General features: G+C 37.2%; 1 protein-coding gene across 1 annotated transcript; it reads right to left on the reverse strand.

Moving 5' to 3' along the window:
• LOC109215248 (annexin D4-like) lies at nt 4411-7447 on the reverse strand. Its single transcript, XM_019379307.1, has 6 exons — nt 7343-7447; nt 7041-7213; nt 6066-6284; nt 5203-5424; nt 4925-4996; nt 4411-4810 (listed from the first exon to the last, which is right to left on the reverse strand). Exons 1-6 carry the CDS (start codon nt 7386-7388, stop codon nt 4601-4603), a joined length of 942 nt encoding a protein of 313 aa, XP_019234852.1. The 5' UTR covers nt 7389-7447; the 3' UTR covers nt 4411-4600.

Below are 17008 nucleotides of genomic sequence, written 5' to 3' on the forward strand. Positions count from 1 at the left end.
GCTACCCACCAAATCAACCAAGCTAATAGACAGAATCCAAAGGAAATTCATTTGGGGTACTACTCCAAATAGGAAGAAAATGCACCTGGTTAACTCGGATAGAATTACTACCCATAAATGCCATAGGGGGTTGGGCTTACAGAAAGTGGATTGCAAAAACAGGGCTTTCCATGCTGGCCTTGCCTAGAGAATTTTCCATAACACCTCTTGCCTTTGGGCAAGATTCTTTATCTCCAAGCACTGTAATTGAAATCATACGCCAAAAAAAATATAAATCTCCAATCTAGTAGTGTATCCTTAAGGGGTGGGATACATGTAGGCAGGCCAGCAGATGGGTTGTTCAAAAAGAAAACAGGGTAAACTTCCTTAATGATGCTTGGATACCAAACAATTCAGCCATCAGGGACATGATTGAGGGTCCTCTAACTCACAATGACCTTAATGCTAAGGTGGATACTATCTATAATTATGGAGAATGGAATACCTCTTCCATCTCCCTCAATCTCCCTGATAGTATCATGAGCTTGATCAAATCCACATTCATCTCTACAAACACTGTCAAGAAAGACAGGCTGATTTGGGGTCTGACACATAATGGCATCTTTACCACCATATCAGCCTACACTTTCCTCAGCAACAATAGGGAGCCTTTAAAGAATGGGGATGAGAGTAATTTCAAGCAACACAAGCGTCCACTAGGTCGAGTTCTTTGACCAGTTTCAGCAACTTTGTGATAAATATTGTGAAGAAAATCAATAAAAGACAAACTAAGTAATTTTAGGTTCTTCCTTCATAATCTGCACGTAGGTGCATATGTACACCACTTTAGGTATAGAGTTCTAAGCACACACAGATTGCATATGCAACTCATAACTCTAGGACTCTTCCTTATATACTCTTAGATGAATATGGAAGTTAAGGGTACCCAATAAAATTAAAACTTTCATCTGGATGCTATCTCACGAAAGGCTTCCAACATGAGCTTTTCTGCACAGAATTGGGGTTAACTGTAACCCTATATATTGTTTCTGCTCCTCATTTCCAGAAACAAGCAACCATATTTTTTTTTATTTTCCAAATGCCAAGTTGTTCTGGCATGATCTGACCTAAAAAAGCACGGATGAAAGCCATCAAATGAACGCAAACTTCACAACCCAACTCTAGCCCACACATGGAACAAACTAAGGAAAATGCCTTTCAATGATACTATGTCTTAGGAGGTTATCCTTCCCTTCTGCTTTTGGCACTTTTGGTTAACAAGAAATCATAAACTATTTAACAATAGGAAAGATCTCATCTCCATTGTGAACACCATTGCTAAAGCCATTGAATTCTACATAGTAGCAAGCACAAAGAACATTAGGAATACAATCCCTATCAGTGTCAAATGGGAACCTCCCCTAAGGGAAGTGAATTCCCGGTTCCAGCTATTCCAATGTTTTTCACAAGCTAGCATAGGAGATTGACAACAACAGAGAATGCCAACATAAACGTAAGATACATCTCCGAGCTTCTAAATATGGTTGTCGCTGAAGATGTTTTCTGTGGCCTGAAATACATGCATGATCAATTTAGAGGTGCGTTACGAGTAACCAAAAATATGTGCGACAAAAGATATAATATCATACTTCTGCTTAGAAACAAGGGCACCACAGTAGAGAGCATTGCTAGGAACTGGAAATTCTGTTTTGTTGCTATGATCTTCGGGATTAATGATTCTCATATAAGTTTCCTGCCCTAAATACCACCTGTCCAGGTTTTCTGCTCTAAGGTTCCATAGCCCAACGTTGTCAAGAGATGCACTCTCATATGGCATAGGTGGTGTTTATCGGTCTAATGATAACAAGGTTGGAAAATTCGTAGTGAGTGATAGCAGTGCCATAAACTGACGAATATTCTAGTGCACGACTATGTCTCGCAAACAGAAGTTTATCTAGTAAAAAATTTCTGAATCACTTGTAAGTTATGCAGGGGCTAATTGCCTTTAAAGGAGTTCTTGACGGACCATAATTATTAGTTGTATGTTTGAAACCAATCAATACAATTTCTAATTAAGTAAATGATGAAACAATTATTAGAAACAAAATACTTTCTTTGTTGATCTATGATAACAACATCAACCTTTTCTTTTGTAAGGATAGCTATGTGAAAGGGAGTACTCTCGCACAGTTCTGAAAAAATGAACCGTGTAAGAAATATTTCCTTTGCTCCTTAGACGGCTATTGATACAAAAAGATAAAATTATTACATACATATATCGAGTCATTATCTTTGTGATTTGACCTTCTCAATGTCAGTTACTACTTTATTACTTGTATTGGAGTTCTTGATGTGTCTTTTTTTTTTTCCTCATTGCGATTAATCCGGATTTGCGCCTGAAAATTCCACTTTATGATGTGTCGTAAACTACTTGTGTTTCCAAAAGTGAATTCATAAATTTTCAGAATTTTTTATTTTCCGTGATATATAAGCACGATTTTATTATTTTTTCCATTACAAAAAATTAATTTATGACTTTTTGATGCAATAAACTGAAAGTTGAATTATTATCCGAGCTTGATCAAATCCACCTTCATCTCTACAAACACTGTCAAGGAAGACATGCTGATTTGGGGTCTGACACATAATGGCATGTTTACCACCATATCAGCCTACACTTTCCTTAGCAACAATAGGGAGCCTTTGAAGAATGGGGATGAGAGTATAATTTCAATTGGATATGGAAGTTAAGGGTACCCAATAAAATTAAAACTTTCATCTGGCTGCTATCTCACGAAAGGCTTCCAACGTGTTCTTTCCTGCATAGAATTGGGGCTAACTGTAACCCTCCCTGTTGTTTCTGCTCCTCAATTCCAGAAACAAGCAACTATATTTTTTTTTTTTGATTTTTCAAATGCCAAATTGTTCTGGCAAGATCTGACCTCAAAAAATACAGATGAAAGCCATCAAATGAACCCAAACTTCACAACCCAACTATGGCCCACACATGGAACAAACTAAGAAAAATGCCTTTCAATAATATTATGTCCTGGGAGGTTATCCTTCCTTCTGCTTTTGGCACATTTGGTTAACAAGAAATCATAAACTATTTGACTAATGAAAGATCTCATCTCCACTGTGAACACCATTGCTAAAGCCATTGAATTCTCCATAGTAGCAAGCACAGAGAACATTAGGAATACAGCCCCTATCAGAGTCAAATGAGAACCTCCCCTAAGGGTCACTACAAGCTAAATACAGATGGGGCAGCTAAAGGTAACCCAGGGGCAGAGGAAATTGGTGGGGTCTTTAGGACATCCAGTGGAGACTGGATCCTTGGATATTTGGAAAACAGGCCACACCACCAACACTTGCGGAAATGACTATATTGCTAAGGGGTCTTCAAATTGCATAATAAAATGGCCTAATACCACTGGAAGTAGCCACAAACTCATCAGAGGCAATAAGAATGTTAACTATAAGAAATAACACTTATAATTCTATCATTTGTGAATGCAGGTTGTTGATCCAAAGGATGGCCAGAGTAGTAGTGAAACACAACTATAGTGAGCAGTATAGGGTGGCGGATGCATTGGCAAAGCAAGGAGCAAAAACCAACTTTTTGGGAAGAACAACAATGCTGCCAGCTCCTCCGGTGTTTGCAAATGAATTATTTTGGACAGACATCGTAGGAATTGAAGTAACTAGAAATATTTTGGCTTGTAATATTGACAATTTGGAACAAAGTTTGTCCGACATAGGGGGGTTGCAATATCCCCCTAACAATCAGTACTCGGCAGTATAATTATTATTAATAATGCAATCCCCATGACCAAAAAAACAAAAATATTACTTTAAAAAAATTAATTTACTATGACTCAATCTTAAATAAGTTAGGGTCAACTACATGAATCATCACTTTTCAATTTAAGTCAACTCATATCATCATCATTACCAAATAAATAATGTTCGAGTAATAAACTTTTTTTAATTGCGATACGATTTATCACCTCTTTTGAATTCACATATTTGTAGAAATTATAACATAATAGTAACACGGCTCAATTTAACCAAAAAGAAAGAATGAAAGTTGGATTGAACTAAAAGCTTGGTCAAGTCTTTAATCTACTTTACAAATGGGAATATACACACATCCCACCTCTAATGAAATAAAAGTTCGCCCAATATAATTCCTTAAGAAAGTGGAGAATCTAAGGGAAAATTAATATTTTTTAAGCTACTAGTTAGAGTTCTGAAGTTAGTCATCGTACGTCCATAACTTACTAAGTCTTCCTTGCTTTAATCTCAACTTTAGTAGTGCTTCTGGTGCAATCTATTGATCTCAAAGGAGAAATATTGTAAGTTAAAACTCATATAAGAGAACGCTAATGCTTTTTGTTTTATTCTACAAATTAATGCACCACTGAAAAATTATACTAAAGATAAGTTGAATCAAGAAGCTGACAAGTGACAAATATGATGTTGAAATTATCTATATGGAAACATTGAAATCATACATATATCGAGTAAAGGACTTCAAAAGAAATTAAAGCAAAGGGGAAACAACTCAACAAGCATTTGAGAACATGGAACCATGCACCCATAGAAAATCTGGCCCAAATTACTCAGATTTTGCAACTATTGTAAGCAAGAAATTCTTATAACTTCCATTGGCAACTTCTTCGATCTTTGCAGACAAGGTAGTTCCATATTTGCTATGGAATTCTTCTTTGATTTGCTTCATATCATCGTCTGCTCTAGTAACGATGACTCGGGTGACTGAATCTTTAGCAGATTCATCCACATCCAATCTTAAGGACTCGATCAAAATCTATGCAATAAGAAATTGAAAATGAGAAAAAAGTCAGACAAAAATTCAAACAAATGGGGGAGAAATACAAGACAATATAATATAGTATTTATCAATTTTGTGATTGCTATTTACCTTGCTGAAGTATGTTTGAGGTGAACAAAGGCATTGAACTACTTGTTTCAAGATCAAGTAACCATCAAGAGCCTGAAAGAAAATTGAGATTAGCATCGAATAGACTATCGTTCCATGACATTTTGAACGTCTTCTTTTTGCTCTTAGTCACTTAATTCCTTTTAACTCCTACACTGTTGTGGTCGTGGATCATGTTCATCCGATGATGTAAAAAAGTATACACTATATATCAATACATAGAAGTTAAACTCCTTTTTTTTTTTTTTTAATTTCGTTACCTCGTCCAGGTATTTGCCAGTCATTTCCTTGTAGTGGCTATAGACGGCCTTAAGATGGAGCTTGCTTCTGTGTGAAAGGATCCACACGATTTCTTCATCCTCAATGAGATTCTTCTTAGCATCTTTTAGTGCATTCACAAACACCTTAGCCTCAGATTTTGCAAGATCGTCATTTACTCTTGGCCCTTCATAACGGTAGGAACTCACTAGAGCAACCAGAAGCTGTTTGTCATAACAAAATAGAAAATTACTAATCGAACACTTACACTGCTAAATATTAATCAAACATATAGATGATGATAATAACAGTAATAATTTTCAAAGACAATGATAACAATGAGAACGAAGCGAGTTGAAACTTTCAGCAAAAATAAATGTATCTTAATATATGATAACCCAAAAAAGAAATGGACAATATGACTATATGAGAACTTAGATATAGTATAGCCCAAATATTCACATCTCATACCCATACGAGACGCTTGTGCACTTATCCACTAATGACTTCAATTTGGATAACAAAATCATTTAGCCATCTAATATTATCTCCAAACGCCTAATTACCAAGATCAGTGGCAAGGTTTTGTTCTCGATTTTAAAAGTAAATCCGAATGATGATGAACAAATATTTATGAGAAAATGGACATGATATATGTCTGATGTGAGAGAACTGAATTTACAAAAATAATGGATTAATTCAACTTATAAACACCGACAGTATAAAGAACGGTCCATTTTATGGACGGTCAATTATAATCATCTTTAATCGGCCTAAAAGTGTATAATTTCTTTTACACTGTCAACGTACAAAAGTAAACTAAAAAAGAACAGGTATTTTAAAGATCAAGACAAAGAAGAAAGACCTTTCTTTCAGGAGTTTGGATATGGAAGGCAATGTCTTCCTCTATTGAATGTTCAAAGAGGGAATGGTAGGCTCTTCTTGCACCCAAAAGCTCTTCAGAAGATCTAGTGCAAGCAGTCTCAGTTAGAACATTAAGTTGAGGTACTTTCAATAACAATGCTTCCTTAAACAAGCGAGCATCTCTTTCCCATGGGTGCATTGTATACAACACCACTGCATCCTACAAATTTTTGGCCATGACAAGGAAATGATCATAAGAAAACAAAATCACAAATATTACAACTAATTTATGAGAGAACTTTTTAAGTTTTTCAAGAATTGGGGGGTTTAATATTTGTAATAAAGGTAAAAGGGCAGCCCGGTGCACGAAGTATTCCGCATTTATGCAGGATCCGGGAAAGGGGCACACCCCATATAGGCAACCTATCCTGAGGCTTAGCATCAGTGACTGATTTCACGGCTTGGACCCGTGACTTATAGGTCAAACGAAGTTAACTTTACTGTTGCGCCAAGGCACCCCTTCAAAATTTGATTATTCGAAACACCAAATTTATGAATAGTCACAACCACTTCCTCCGCTCTGTGACAGCCTATCCTGAGGCTTAGAATCAGTGACTGATTCCACGGCAGCCTATCCTGAGACTTACAATACCTTTATTATATAGGCAGCCTATCCTGAGGCTTAGCATCCGTGACTGATTCCACGGCTCGAACCCGTGACTTATAGGTCAAACGGAGATAACTTTACTATTGCGCCAAGGCTCTTTCAAAATTTATAATAAAGGTATTGTTTTCAAAAGAAAGAGATGCTAAAAAATTTGGTCATTTTATTATTCTAAACACCAAATTTATGAATAGTCACAACCATTTCCTTCACTCTCTGACAGTAAGCAATAGGATTAATTATATTTCACTAATTACATAGCTGAAAAAAATCAAAATTCAATAACATAATGAATATTAAAAATAAAAATACCTTAAGACGCAAAAACTCTTGGCGAAGCTGAAGAATATGTTGATCATCCCATCTCTGGAAATGGCGTTCATCTTCTTTGAAGAATCCAGGAGTGCTTACCCTATAAGATTCCCTCTGATGCCTATTCCAATTCCCCAATGTTGAGATGAATAAATTCTCATCCACACCAAGTCCTACAATTTTGTGTGAACAAAATGTTAAATTAGTTGAAGGAAAGTAAAAATTTAGTGGTAAAAAATTCTACTATTTAACACTTATAAACTGTAAAAATTCCAGTTTTAGAAGAAGAAATTGTTAAGAACCTGAGAAAGCTTTGGTGAGAGCTGCATATGCATTAGCCTCTGCCATTTCTTAGTGCCTGTTTGTGAGTGTGTGTGTGTGTGTGTGAGAGAGAGAGAAAGGGGTTGGTCTTCTGGATTCAATTCGATGTCCATTTATATGGGCTCTTAAGGGTACTTATGTCATTTCACTTGTTACGGCCGGTGATCCAAGTCTGAACTAACCCAGAAAAGACGAAAGTAGCCCTCGTGGTACAATAAATAGTATTTGTGTCCCTTAAGTTAGTAAAATAATGAACGTGGCCCTTTAATTCGTGTACGTGTATTTTTCCCCCGTTCATCAAAGTACAGCTTGTAACGCCTTAAACAAAATAAAAGTCAGTCTTTAAGTACATTACTTTAATTAAATTTAATCTCTATTATATCTTCTTAATTTAATGTTAATAGATGCTCATAGATCTGCTTTTGATACTTTATATACCATGAGCCTCACACGTCCTACTTTAATAATAGTAATTACTAATAAAGATATCTAACATGTATAGTTTGTGTAGTTTAGGTTACTAATATTACAAGTGGTTATGTCTTTTCAAAGCAAATTCCAGTTTGTAACTTACTTTAGCTATTATCTTATTCTAAAGGGATTTGGAAATAAAAAATCGTTATCGGTCATGTTACATCACTTCCATTTCTTTCTTCGTTGAGAATTAAGATGCCTAAATTTCACTAGCAAACGCTTTATATCATTGGAAATTTCATGTTAATTAATTAGCAATTGTTTCTTTTCTTTTTTATTGAACTTTTCTGAAAGATACGTGTACAAGCATAAAGACAAGCTGAAAGTAGATCCAACTATGAAAAGCAAGGAAAAAGATAATCTATTGAAAAAATATGCATGCATTGATGCAAAACGGATCTATATTTTAATTAGAGTCAATTGATTCAAGATATATAATTATTTTTAATTTTTCTTATAACCGGAATTAATTGGTGGTGTTTGATTGAAGCTCCTGTAGGTAACCGTACATGAAATTCCACCTCATACGGCTCCATCCCGAGGTTTCGTCGTTAGCCTATGTGTACATACGGCGGCTCTCTCTCTCAAAAATATTAACTTTGTTATAAAACAATAAATGAAGAACAAGAGTATTGCAGAGAAAAGCAGAGATAGAGAATTCTTATTAATTTTGGGATGAATTACAATGGAATAGAACCCTCTATTTATAGGGAGAGGGTGACTTAACCACCAAGCAATGAACCCTAGAATCTCTCTAAATATAAACATTCACCATAAATACAATTCTATTTATAACACTCCCCCTTGAATGTCTATTCAACAGATAATGTGCCTCGTTAAAACCTTAACTAAAATAAAACCCAGTGGGAAAAAAATTCTAGAGAAGGAAAAGGAGTACACATATAGTACGCCTTTTGGTTGCCTCGTTAAAAACCTTGCAAGGAAAACCTAGTGGGACAAAATAACCTTGTAAGGGAAAAAGAGTACAACGCGTATTAACTCCCCCTGATGAGAGCATCAATTCACATCCTTAAGCATTTGCATTCCAATCTTGTGCACCATCTTCAAAAGATCGTTGGTAGATATTTGATAAACAATATCAACCATATTAACTTCAACGAATTTGTTTCACCTTGAAATCATCATCCCTGATAGATGTATTGTCTTCATATGATCTTGTTGGAATCATCATTTCAATATCTTCACATAAGGGTGAAAACTCTTGCTATCATATTATCATGCTTATAGTTATAGCAAGATACATATGTGCACAAATTGCATTTAGGATATAGTACTTCATGACCATGAATTCTATATGCTTTAAGCAATTTAAATCCTTCAAGGATTTTTAAGTCATATAAGTCATATAATAGACTTTAGATGCATATCAAATTTTTATGTCATGCTAGACATATAAGATATCGAAAACTGATTGCACATACCATTGACTTTATACTTTCAAGTGTTTGAACTACATGTTCAAAACTACATGTCTTTCATGTGAAACCAATTCTATTCGAATTGTTTCTTCAGACTTAAGATCCTCATATATATATATATATTTAGCGCTATCATAGATGTCGTCGACAAACATTTTATATCAGTTTCAATATTTTTTCATAAAGACATAACATAGAGATCTCTTCATTCATATTTTCAGGTACCTGAATCTCTCTTGAGATTTTATGAAGTGTTATGTCATGTGATCTTCTAGATCACTTGCCTCCTTTATTTTGATCATTTTGATCATTTGCTCATCTTCTTTATCAAGAAGTTTATTTGAAACCGATTTGTCTATATGCTTTAAGCGTACTATAGACTTTGTCCTTCTAGGACTTATTCTAATAGAAGCATTTGCAATGAGAATATAGTTACTTTCTTTGGGTCAGCAAATGCGTCTGGCATGTTTTGCAATAAATTGCACATGAATTATCCTTTTATGAACTTCAAGTTCATATTATTTTATTCGGGGATCTAGATGTATAAATGATAATTCATTCCATGTAACTTTTTCTCAACTATTGTATCTTGTCTCCCCCTCATGTTAGAAAAACTAACTTGTTTCCTCAACTTTGAGAACCCATCTTTGTGCGTTATGGTGTTAATCAAAATATACACCGCACATCAATAATAATGAGATGGAATTATTTGGTTCCTGAACCTGAAACCACTTGTGAGGGGAGAATGTAATATACTTTCGTATATAACCTATATCAAACTGATATAGATAACTTTGTTCTCATAAGCAATAGTTTAGCTAAAAGTGGAGGCACTCAATAAATCATTTTGCTAAACCAATTGTGATGTAAACTAACTTATCAAGATAAACTATCTTGAATAGGAAATCTGGAAATTATGCTCGAAATTTAATTAATGAGCAAGTTACCTCGCACACACCGGCCAGGTTGCGGGTTAATAATAATTGCATATGTAACCATCTCATAGATGCATCTTATGTGGTATACATGGCGGGTGAATGGGCCCATATTCACCTTTGATATTTCCAGCATTCATGGGATTCAATCCCAATTTTAGTTGATCAATTAATTAATGAGAACAAGCATTATAAGAGAATTCGTAAAGAACTTTCTAGTTCTTTAATATTTACCCATGTGAATTCTCTTTTATTTTTGCACATCATACTTAAATTGACATGGGTAAACCAATTATGCCAACTGAATAAATTATCAATATTGATAAACTTCAGATTTACACCATGACGTGTGCAATTATCGATAAACTCCAAGTTTATTATGATATGGGTTTTTATATCAATAAATATCCACTTTATTGTGGTATTCTTTTATTTGTGTAATACAAACTGGAGAATAAAGCGGGTAGCTTTTCACATACATATTATCCCGCTACAAGTTGTAGTAACAGAAGATATTAAATCTTTCCTTTATTTATAGTCTCAGTATGACCAACCGCTTTCGCGAATACTTTAGAAACTCAATAAGTTTCTTTGAGACTTACTACAACACAACGTCTTATTGATAATCAATTTTCTTCAAAATAGTATAATTGGCTCTTGCAGAGTTCTCAATTACTTTTGTACTATCACATATTCATCAACATCCATATGGTGAATATCTCTTTTAAGGAGAAAGTTATACCATTATGGTCATGGTCAAAATTATATGCGAGATATGTTTCTTGCATTATTGTTGTCCTTTAATTATCACACTGCCAAAATATTTTGGCGTACAATAGGTACGTGACCAATGACCATTCATGCCATAATAATGACATTGATTTCTTATATCATCTCAAACCTCCTTCTAGAGGTGAGTGTGGTACATTCACTACCACTAGCACGTTCATATTCTTCCAAGAATGAATATGTTTTCATAGATTAGATGTTCTCACATTCACATCATGAATTGACCAAAGTCATCTGTATGTGCTTTAGAAAATCTCATGTCAAATACTTACCTTAAATCCAAAATTTAATCATGAAGGAAGTTTACGGAATAATTGACAATCATTATGCTCAATCCCAAAGCTTCTACTCAATTGGTTAGAGTCTCGTGCTGATAACGTGTTATAAAACAATAAATGAAGAACAAGAGTATTGCAGAGAAAAGTAGAGAGGGAGAATTCTTATTGGTTTTGGGATGAATTACAATGGAATAGAACCCTCTATTTATAGGGAGAGGGTGACTTAGCCACCAAACAATGAACCCTAGAATCTCTCTAAATATAGACATTCACCATAAATACAATTCTATTTATAACAAGCTTACCATAAAGATGTTTATTTTACAAGTTTGAGCTAATACCATAATTTCCAAGTCTATGAGACATTCTTAAACACAGCAAAGATAGATCACTCATTAATTGTAAAGCAAGAGTCAATGGTCAAAGTATAGTAAGATAAGCAATAGTTGGCCAATGGTGAAATAATTTAACTCGATCAACAAATAGAGGATGTCCATCTTATAAAATAGTACATGTGACTACAAAAAATAATCACATGTAGAAGTTGCCCCGTCGATCTCTAAATTCATCGTATTTTAACGAGTATTCTGATAATAGGTAAATTAGACTATAATTAGGCCCTAAAGAACCATATTTTTGTATAGCTTTTACGGTAAAAAGTGATAACCAAATGATCTGATTAGTGTTTTTCATGCTTTGCAGGCTATATCCAATAAAAAAAGTTTGTGGAGTACTTTTGGGATCAATTACGGAGAAAAGGAGGCCAATCATACAATATCCACAAAGTGCACCAAGCGAAGCGACAAAGCCAGAACTGAAGCTAGTCTGCCGCTGTCCGGGCGTAACCGCGGTAGGACCGCGGCAGAACACTGCTGCAGATTCTGAAGGCCATTCTGGCCGCGGTCCTGGCGTAACCGCGGTAGGACCGCGGCAGGACGCGGAAAGTTCAGGGACCAAAGTGTCAATTCGGGGAAACTTGGTGTAAAACCCTTATAAGATGTAGAAAATCGCCCACAATAGGGAGGCTTAGTTTTGAGATTGCTTTTGGAAGAAGAACAAGTGTGAGAGATCACCCAAAACATCATAATTTTCTATTCTCTTCTATTTTTATTGCAATTCTTCCATTATGAATAATTTATTGGTTTTATCTTCCATTGTCATGAGTAGGTAGATACTTTAACCTAAGGTTTTGGTGAAACCCGTTGGGGATGACTTGGTTGTTATATTAATATATTTGGAATTGGTTGTTAATCTCTATTTGTTCATCTATGTTTTGATTGTGGTTAGTTGAAAGGGCCCTCAATTATCCGTCCCTATTTAGTATGTATCTGCTTGAGAGAGAGTTCATATTTAGGTGATTGTATGAACAACATCACTCCCGGAGTATAGACGAGAGTCATAACCGAGGGTTTAGAGGTAGGATTAGAGATAACGATACCTCGGATGCAATCTAAGTGAACTGTTTTGTGAATCTAGCTAACGTAACTTGAGAAAGTGTGTATAGTAAATTATCATAATTGCTTGAGAAAGATTTATGATAGCTAGAGCGTTCATGATTGATAGAGACAACTAAGTCTGAGTTATAATACATATTCAACCAAGGGAATCAACAACGGGGGAAACCATTACCTTAGATCTTATTCCAATTATATACAAGCAAGCTTAGTTAACTTCCAGCTTTATTTACTTTCAGTTTAGTTGTTAGATATATCATTAATTGTGAAGTACAAGGTTTGGGAAAATTGACTGTGTGAATCTAGTAAATCTGACAAGAGTAATTGATAGGTTAATTCTCTGTGGTTCGACTCTGGGCAGAAATACCCAGACTATATTTGCAACGTCCGTGTGTGTCTTTTTATAAAGCATAGTTTGGCATTATCAAATTTTGGCGCCGTTGCCGGGGAGTTAACGGTGTTATCAATTACAATTGAAAGAAGTACAAAAATTCTAAGTGTAGTCAGTTTTCTCTATACCCAATCTTTTCATTGAAAATTCTAACGTTTGAACTCTTGTGGAAATCAGGTGTATGCCTAGAAGTTCTTCGAGGACTGGAGAACTGCTAGAAGGACTCTCACACCCCGAGAAAACATTCAGGGCATTGAACCGTGCCAACAAGAGACTTCAACAATCCCAACAATCACACCAACGCAAATTTGACATGGGTGACGTAGACAACGTCAATGGAAACATTGGGGATCCACCAGCAAACCCCAACGTAAGAGTAGTGGCACCCCTTGTGCCCGAAGCTACACTTTATGACTGGGCACAACCCACAACTGATAACTTGGCCACTACTATAGTTGAGCCCGCAATTCAAGCGGAGACCTTCTAGATAACCAACAACATGCTGCATCTACTGCAGAATAAAGGATTGTTCTCCGGATCACACATTGAAGACCTCAGCAGCACCTGAAAAATTTTCTGTCAATTTGTGTGACCCAAAGGCAGCCAAATGTGACCCCGGAAGCTATCAAGCTGCTACTGTTCCCATTCTCTGTAACCGGGGAAGCTCAGACTTGGTTAAATTCGCTCCCTATCAATTCCATTGCCACCTGGGAGGAATTAGTCAAGCAGTTCCTGAACAAGTTCTATCCGCCAAACAAGACTGCAAGACAGATTGATGAAATATTGCAGTTTAAGCAGCAGCCGACTGAGTCCTTGCAAGAAACTTGGGAAAGATTTAAAGGGATGCTAGTGAAGTGTCCTCACCATGGCATTCCAGATCAGATGCTTGGCCAGAGATTCTACATGGGGTTAGATGACCATTTAAAAGCAAATGTGGATGCTTCAGCTGGAGGTGCATTATTGAGTAAGACATTCACCGAGTGCAAAATCCTTCTTGACAAGATGTCACAAAATTCGGGGTGGATGACTAGAGCTGCAATACTGGCACCCATAGTGCATTCAGTTCCTCTTGACCCAAACAATTCACATGCAGAGAATATGGCCACACTCATGACCTAGATGAGCATATTGACAAAAAAGATTGATGAGATGGGCAACAAAACAGGTGCACATTGTTGATACAACAAATGGAGGACTGTGTGACACCTTGTATTAAATCAAGTCTTATGTGTGTTCATGAGCGGAGAAGGCGAAATCAAGGGCAAGGGTAAGATATGAATATGTCAACAACTATGGAGGGTCAGAGACAAGGAGCACAACAATGGAGACCGCAGCAAAATCAGCAGTAAAAGGCCTAATATGCAACAGCCTGGAGGTATGCACCCTCAAAAACCAATTAGTGCCAGTACCATATCAGAAACCACAGGGCTATCCACGAGCAAAATCAGCAACAATTAGCTTTATCAACCGCCTCCTTAGCAGCAAGATAACAATATGGTGGAAAATCAGGGGTATGCTTTAGCAACTCATTGGCACAATAATAAAGTGCAGGAAAAAATTGGCAGTGCATGATTCAGCAATAAAGAACATAGAAACGCAGCTGGGACAGGCTGTCCATGGCTTTGAACAACCGTCCTCAGGGAACTTTTGCCTGCAGACACTAACATAAACCCCAAGGAGCAAAACCCAAATCAGCTGATGGCAGTAAGTCTCCGGAATGGGAGAGATTTAGATAGAGAACAGGATCTACAAGCCAGGAAGGAGAGTACGACAGTCCTCCAGTTCCGTTAGAGGTGGAGGATCCAACAAGAGCTTACTGAAGTGGTGGCGTTGAGCAGAGTCAGGAGAAGAAAAAGATGAATGAGCAAGCTGCAGAACAGGTGGCACCTCTTGTGCCAGAAAATTCACCATAGAGAAGCCAGCAAGCATGCACAAAGGGTGATACCTGCACCTTCCCTCAGAGACTGGTTTAAACAAAAGAAGGAAGTTCAATACAAGAAATTTATGGAATGTTGTGTCATATTCAGTTGAATATTCCTTTGAATGGATGCTTTGAGGGAGATGCCCGATTATGCAAAGATGATGAAAGATTTAATGTCACAAAAGTTTGATTTTCAGGATCTTTCCCACTGTGACCTCACACAGACCTGCAGCCAGTAGTGACAAGACCGATAGCTCAAAGAAATGTTGATCCAGGTAGTTTCACTATTCCGTGGGAGCTACGCCTTTGCAAAGGCCTTATGTGATCTGGGGGCCAGCATAAATATGATGCCGCTGGCTGTGTACACTAAATTGGGCATCGACAGAGCTAGACCGACTTCTATGCTGCTACAGCTGGCTGATCGCACGATGAAAAGGCCAACTGGTATTCTTGATGATGTGTTGGTGCAAGTGGAGAAGTTCGTGTTTCCCAGCAGACTTTGTTATCCTGGATACCAGGTAGATGAGGAGATACCTCTCATTCTGGGTAGACCATTTTGGCGACTGCAGAGCACTGATCGATTTGTGAGACTGGGGAACTAAAAATGAGACTGAACGATGAAGAAGTCATATTCAATGTTCAGCAATCTATGAGAAGACCTAGCGAATATGCTAATTGCTCTTTAGTGGATGCAGTAGATGTGATTCTGCAAGAGGACGACGCGACCCTGACTGTGAATGACCCATTGGATGCATGTCTGAAAAAATCTAGAAAGAGATGGATAGTGAAGGGTTGGCTGAATGGGTCATGGCACTTGAAGGCCGAGGATCCTGGACAAGGGAACCTCAATTTGAGTCCCTTGAATTAGAAAAAAGGGCTACACCTCCAGCAAAGCCATCAATAGAAGAACCACCCAAACTGGAGCTAAAGCCACTCCCAAATCACCTCAGGTATGTGTTCTTGGGACCTGATTCGACCTTGCCTGTTATTATATCATCCCGATTTGCTAGATGTGCAGGTAGAACGGCTCTTACAGGTACTGCAAGAAAACAAGACTGCCATTGGCTGGACCATGCAGACATAAAGGGTATCAGCAATAGCCTTCTGTATGCATAAGATTCTCTTGGAAGAGGGCAAAAACCTTCCAGAGAACATCAATGAAGGCTGAACCCAAACATGAAAGAGGTAGTAAAGAAGGAGGTAATCAAATGGTTAGATGCGGGAATCATCTTTCCCATCTCTGATAGCAATTGGGTAAGCCCTGTCCAATGTGTGCCTAAAAGGGGGGAATGACTGTTGTGCAAAATGAAAACAATGAGTTGATATCAACTCGTATAGTCACAGGGTGGCGGATTTGCATGGATTGCCGTAAATTGAACATCGCCACCCGAAAGGACCACTTTCCCTTGCCTTTCATTGACCAAATGTTGGACAGGCTGGCCGGGAGTCACATTTTTGTTTCTTGATGGATATCTCGGGGTACAATCAGATATCAATAGCCCCTGAGGATAGAGAGAAAACATCCTTCACCTGTCCGTATGGCATCTTTGCCTTTCGGAGAATGCCTTTTGGGCTTTGCAATGCACCAGCGACTTTTCAACGGTGCATGGTTAGCCAATCTTCACAGATATGGTGGAGGATATTATGGAAGTCTTTATGGAGTGGATTTCTCGTGGTGGGAGATTCATTCGAAGACTGTCTTCACAACTTAAGCAGAGTGCTCAAAAGATGTATGGAGACAAACTTAGTGCTAAACTGGGAGAAGTGCCATTTTATGGTACAAGAAGGGATACGTCCTGGAGACATCGAGTGTCCAGAAAAGGAATTGAGGTCGACCATTGCTAAGGTTGACGTGATTGAAAAGCTACCACCGCCCACTTCAGTCCAAGGCGGTGAGAAGCTTCTTTTGGGCAAGCCGGTTCTACGCGCGTTCACATAAAAAGATTTTTTTTCCAAAATTGCTAAC

The sequence above is a fragment of the Nicotiana attenuata genome, chromosome 1 (assembly GCF_001879085.1).
Source record: "Nicotiana attenuata strain UT chromosome 1, NIATTr2, whole genome shotgun sequence".
Taxonomy (NCBI): Eukaryota; Viridiplantae; Streptophyta; class Magnoliopsida; order Solanales; family Solanaceae; genus Nicotiana; species Nicotiana attenuata.

Bases quoted from the DNA above. Each gene is read 5' to 3' on its own strand.
- LOC109215248 (XM_019379307.1), bottom strand. From the start codon at position 7,388: ATGGCAGAGGCTAATGCATATGCAGCTCTCACCAAAGCTTTCTCAG. The intron at 5,425-6,065 runs GTCTTTCTTCTT...TATGACAAACAG, and splicing joins TCCAAACTCCTGAAAGAAAG to CTTCTGGTTGCTCTAGTGAG. The intron at 4,997-5,202 runs GTAACGAAATTA...ATTTTCTTTCAG, and splicing joins CTGGCAAATACCTGGACGAG to GCTCTTGATGGTTACTTGAT.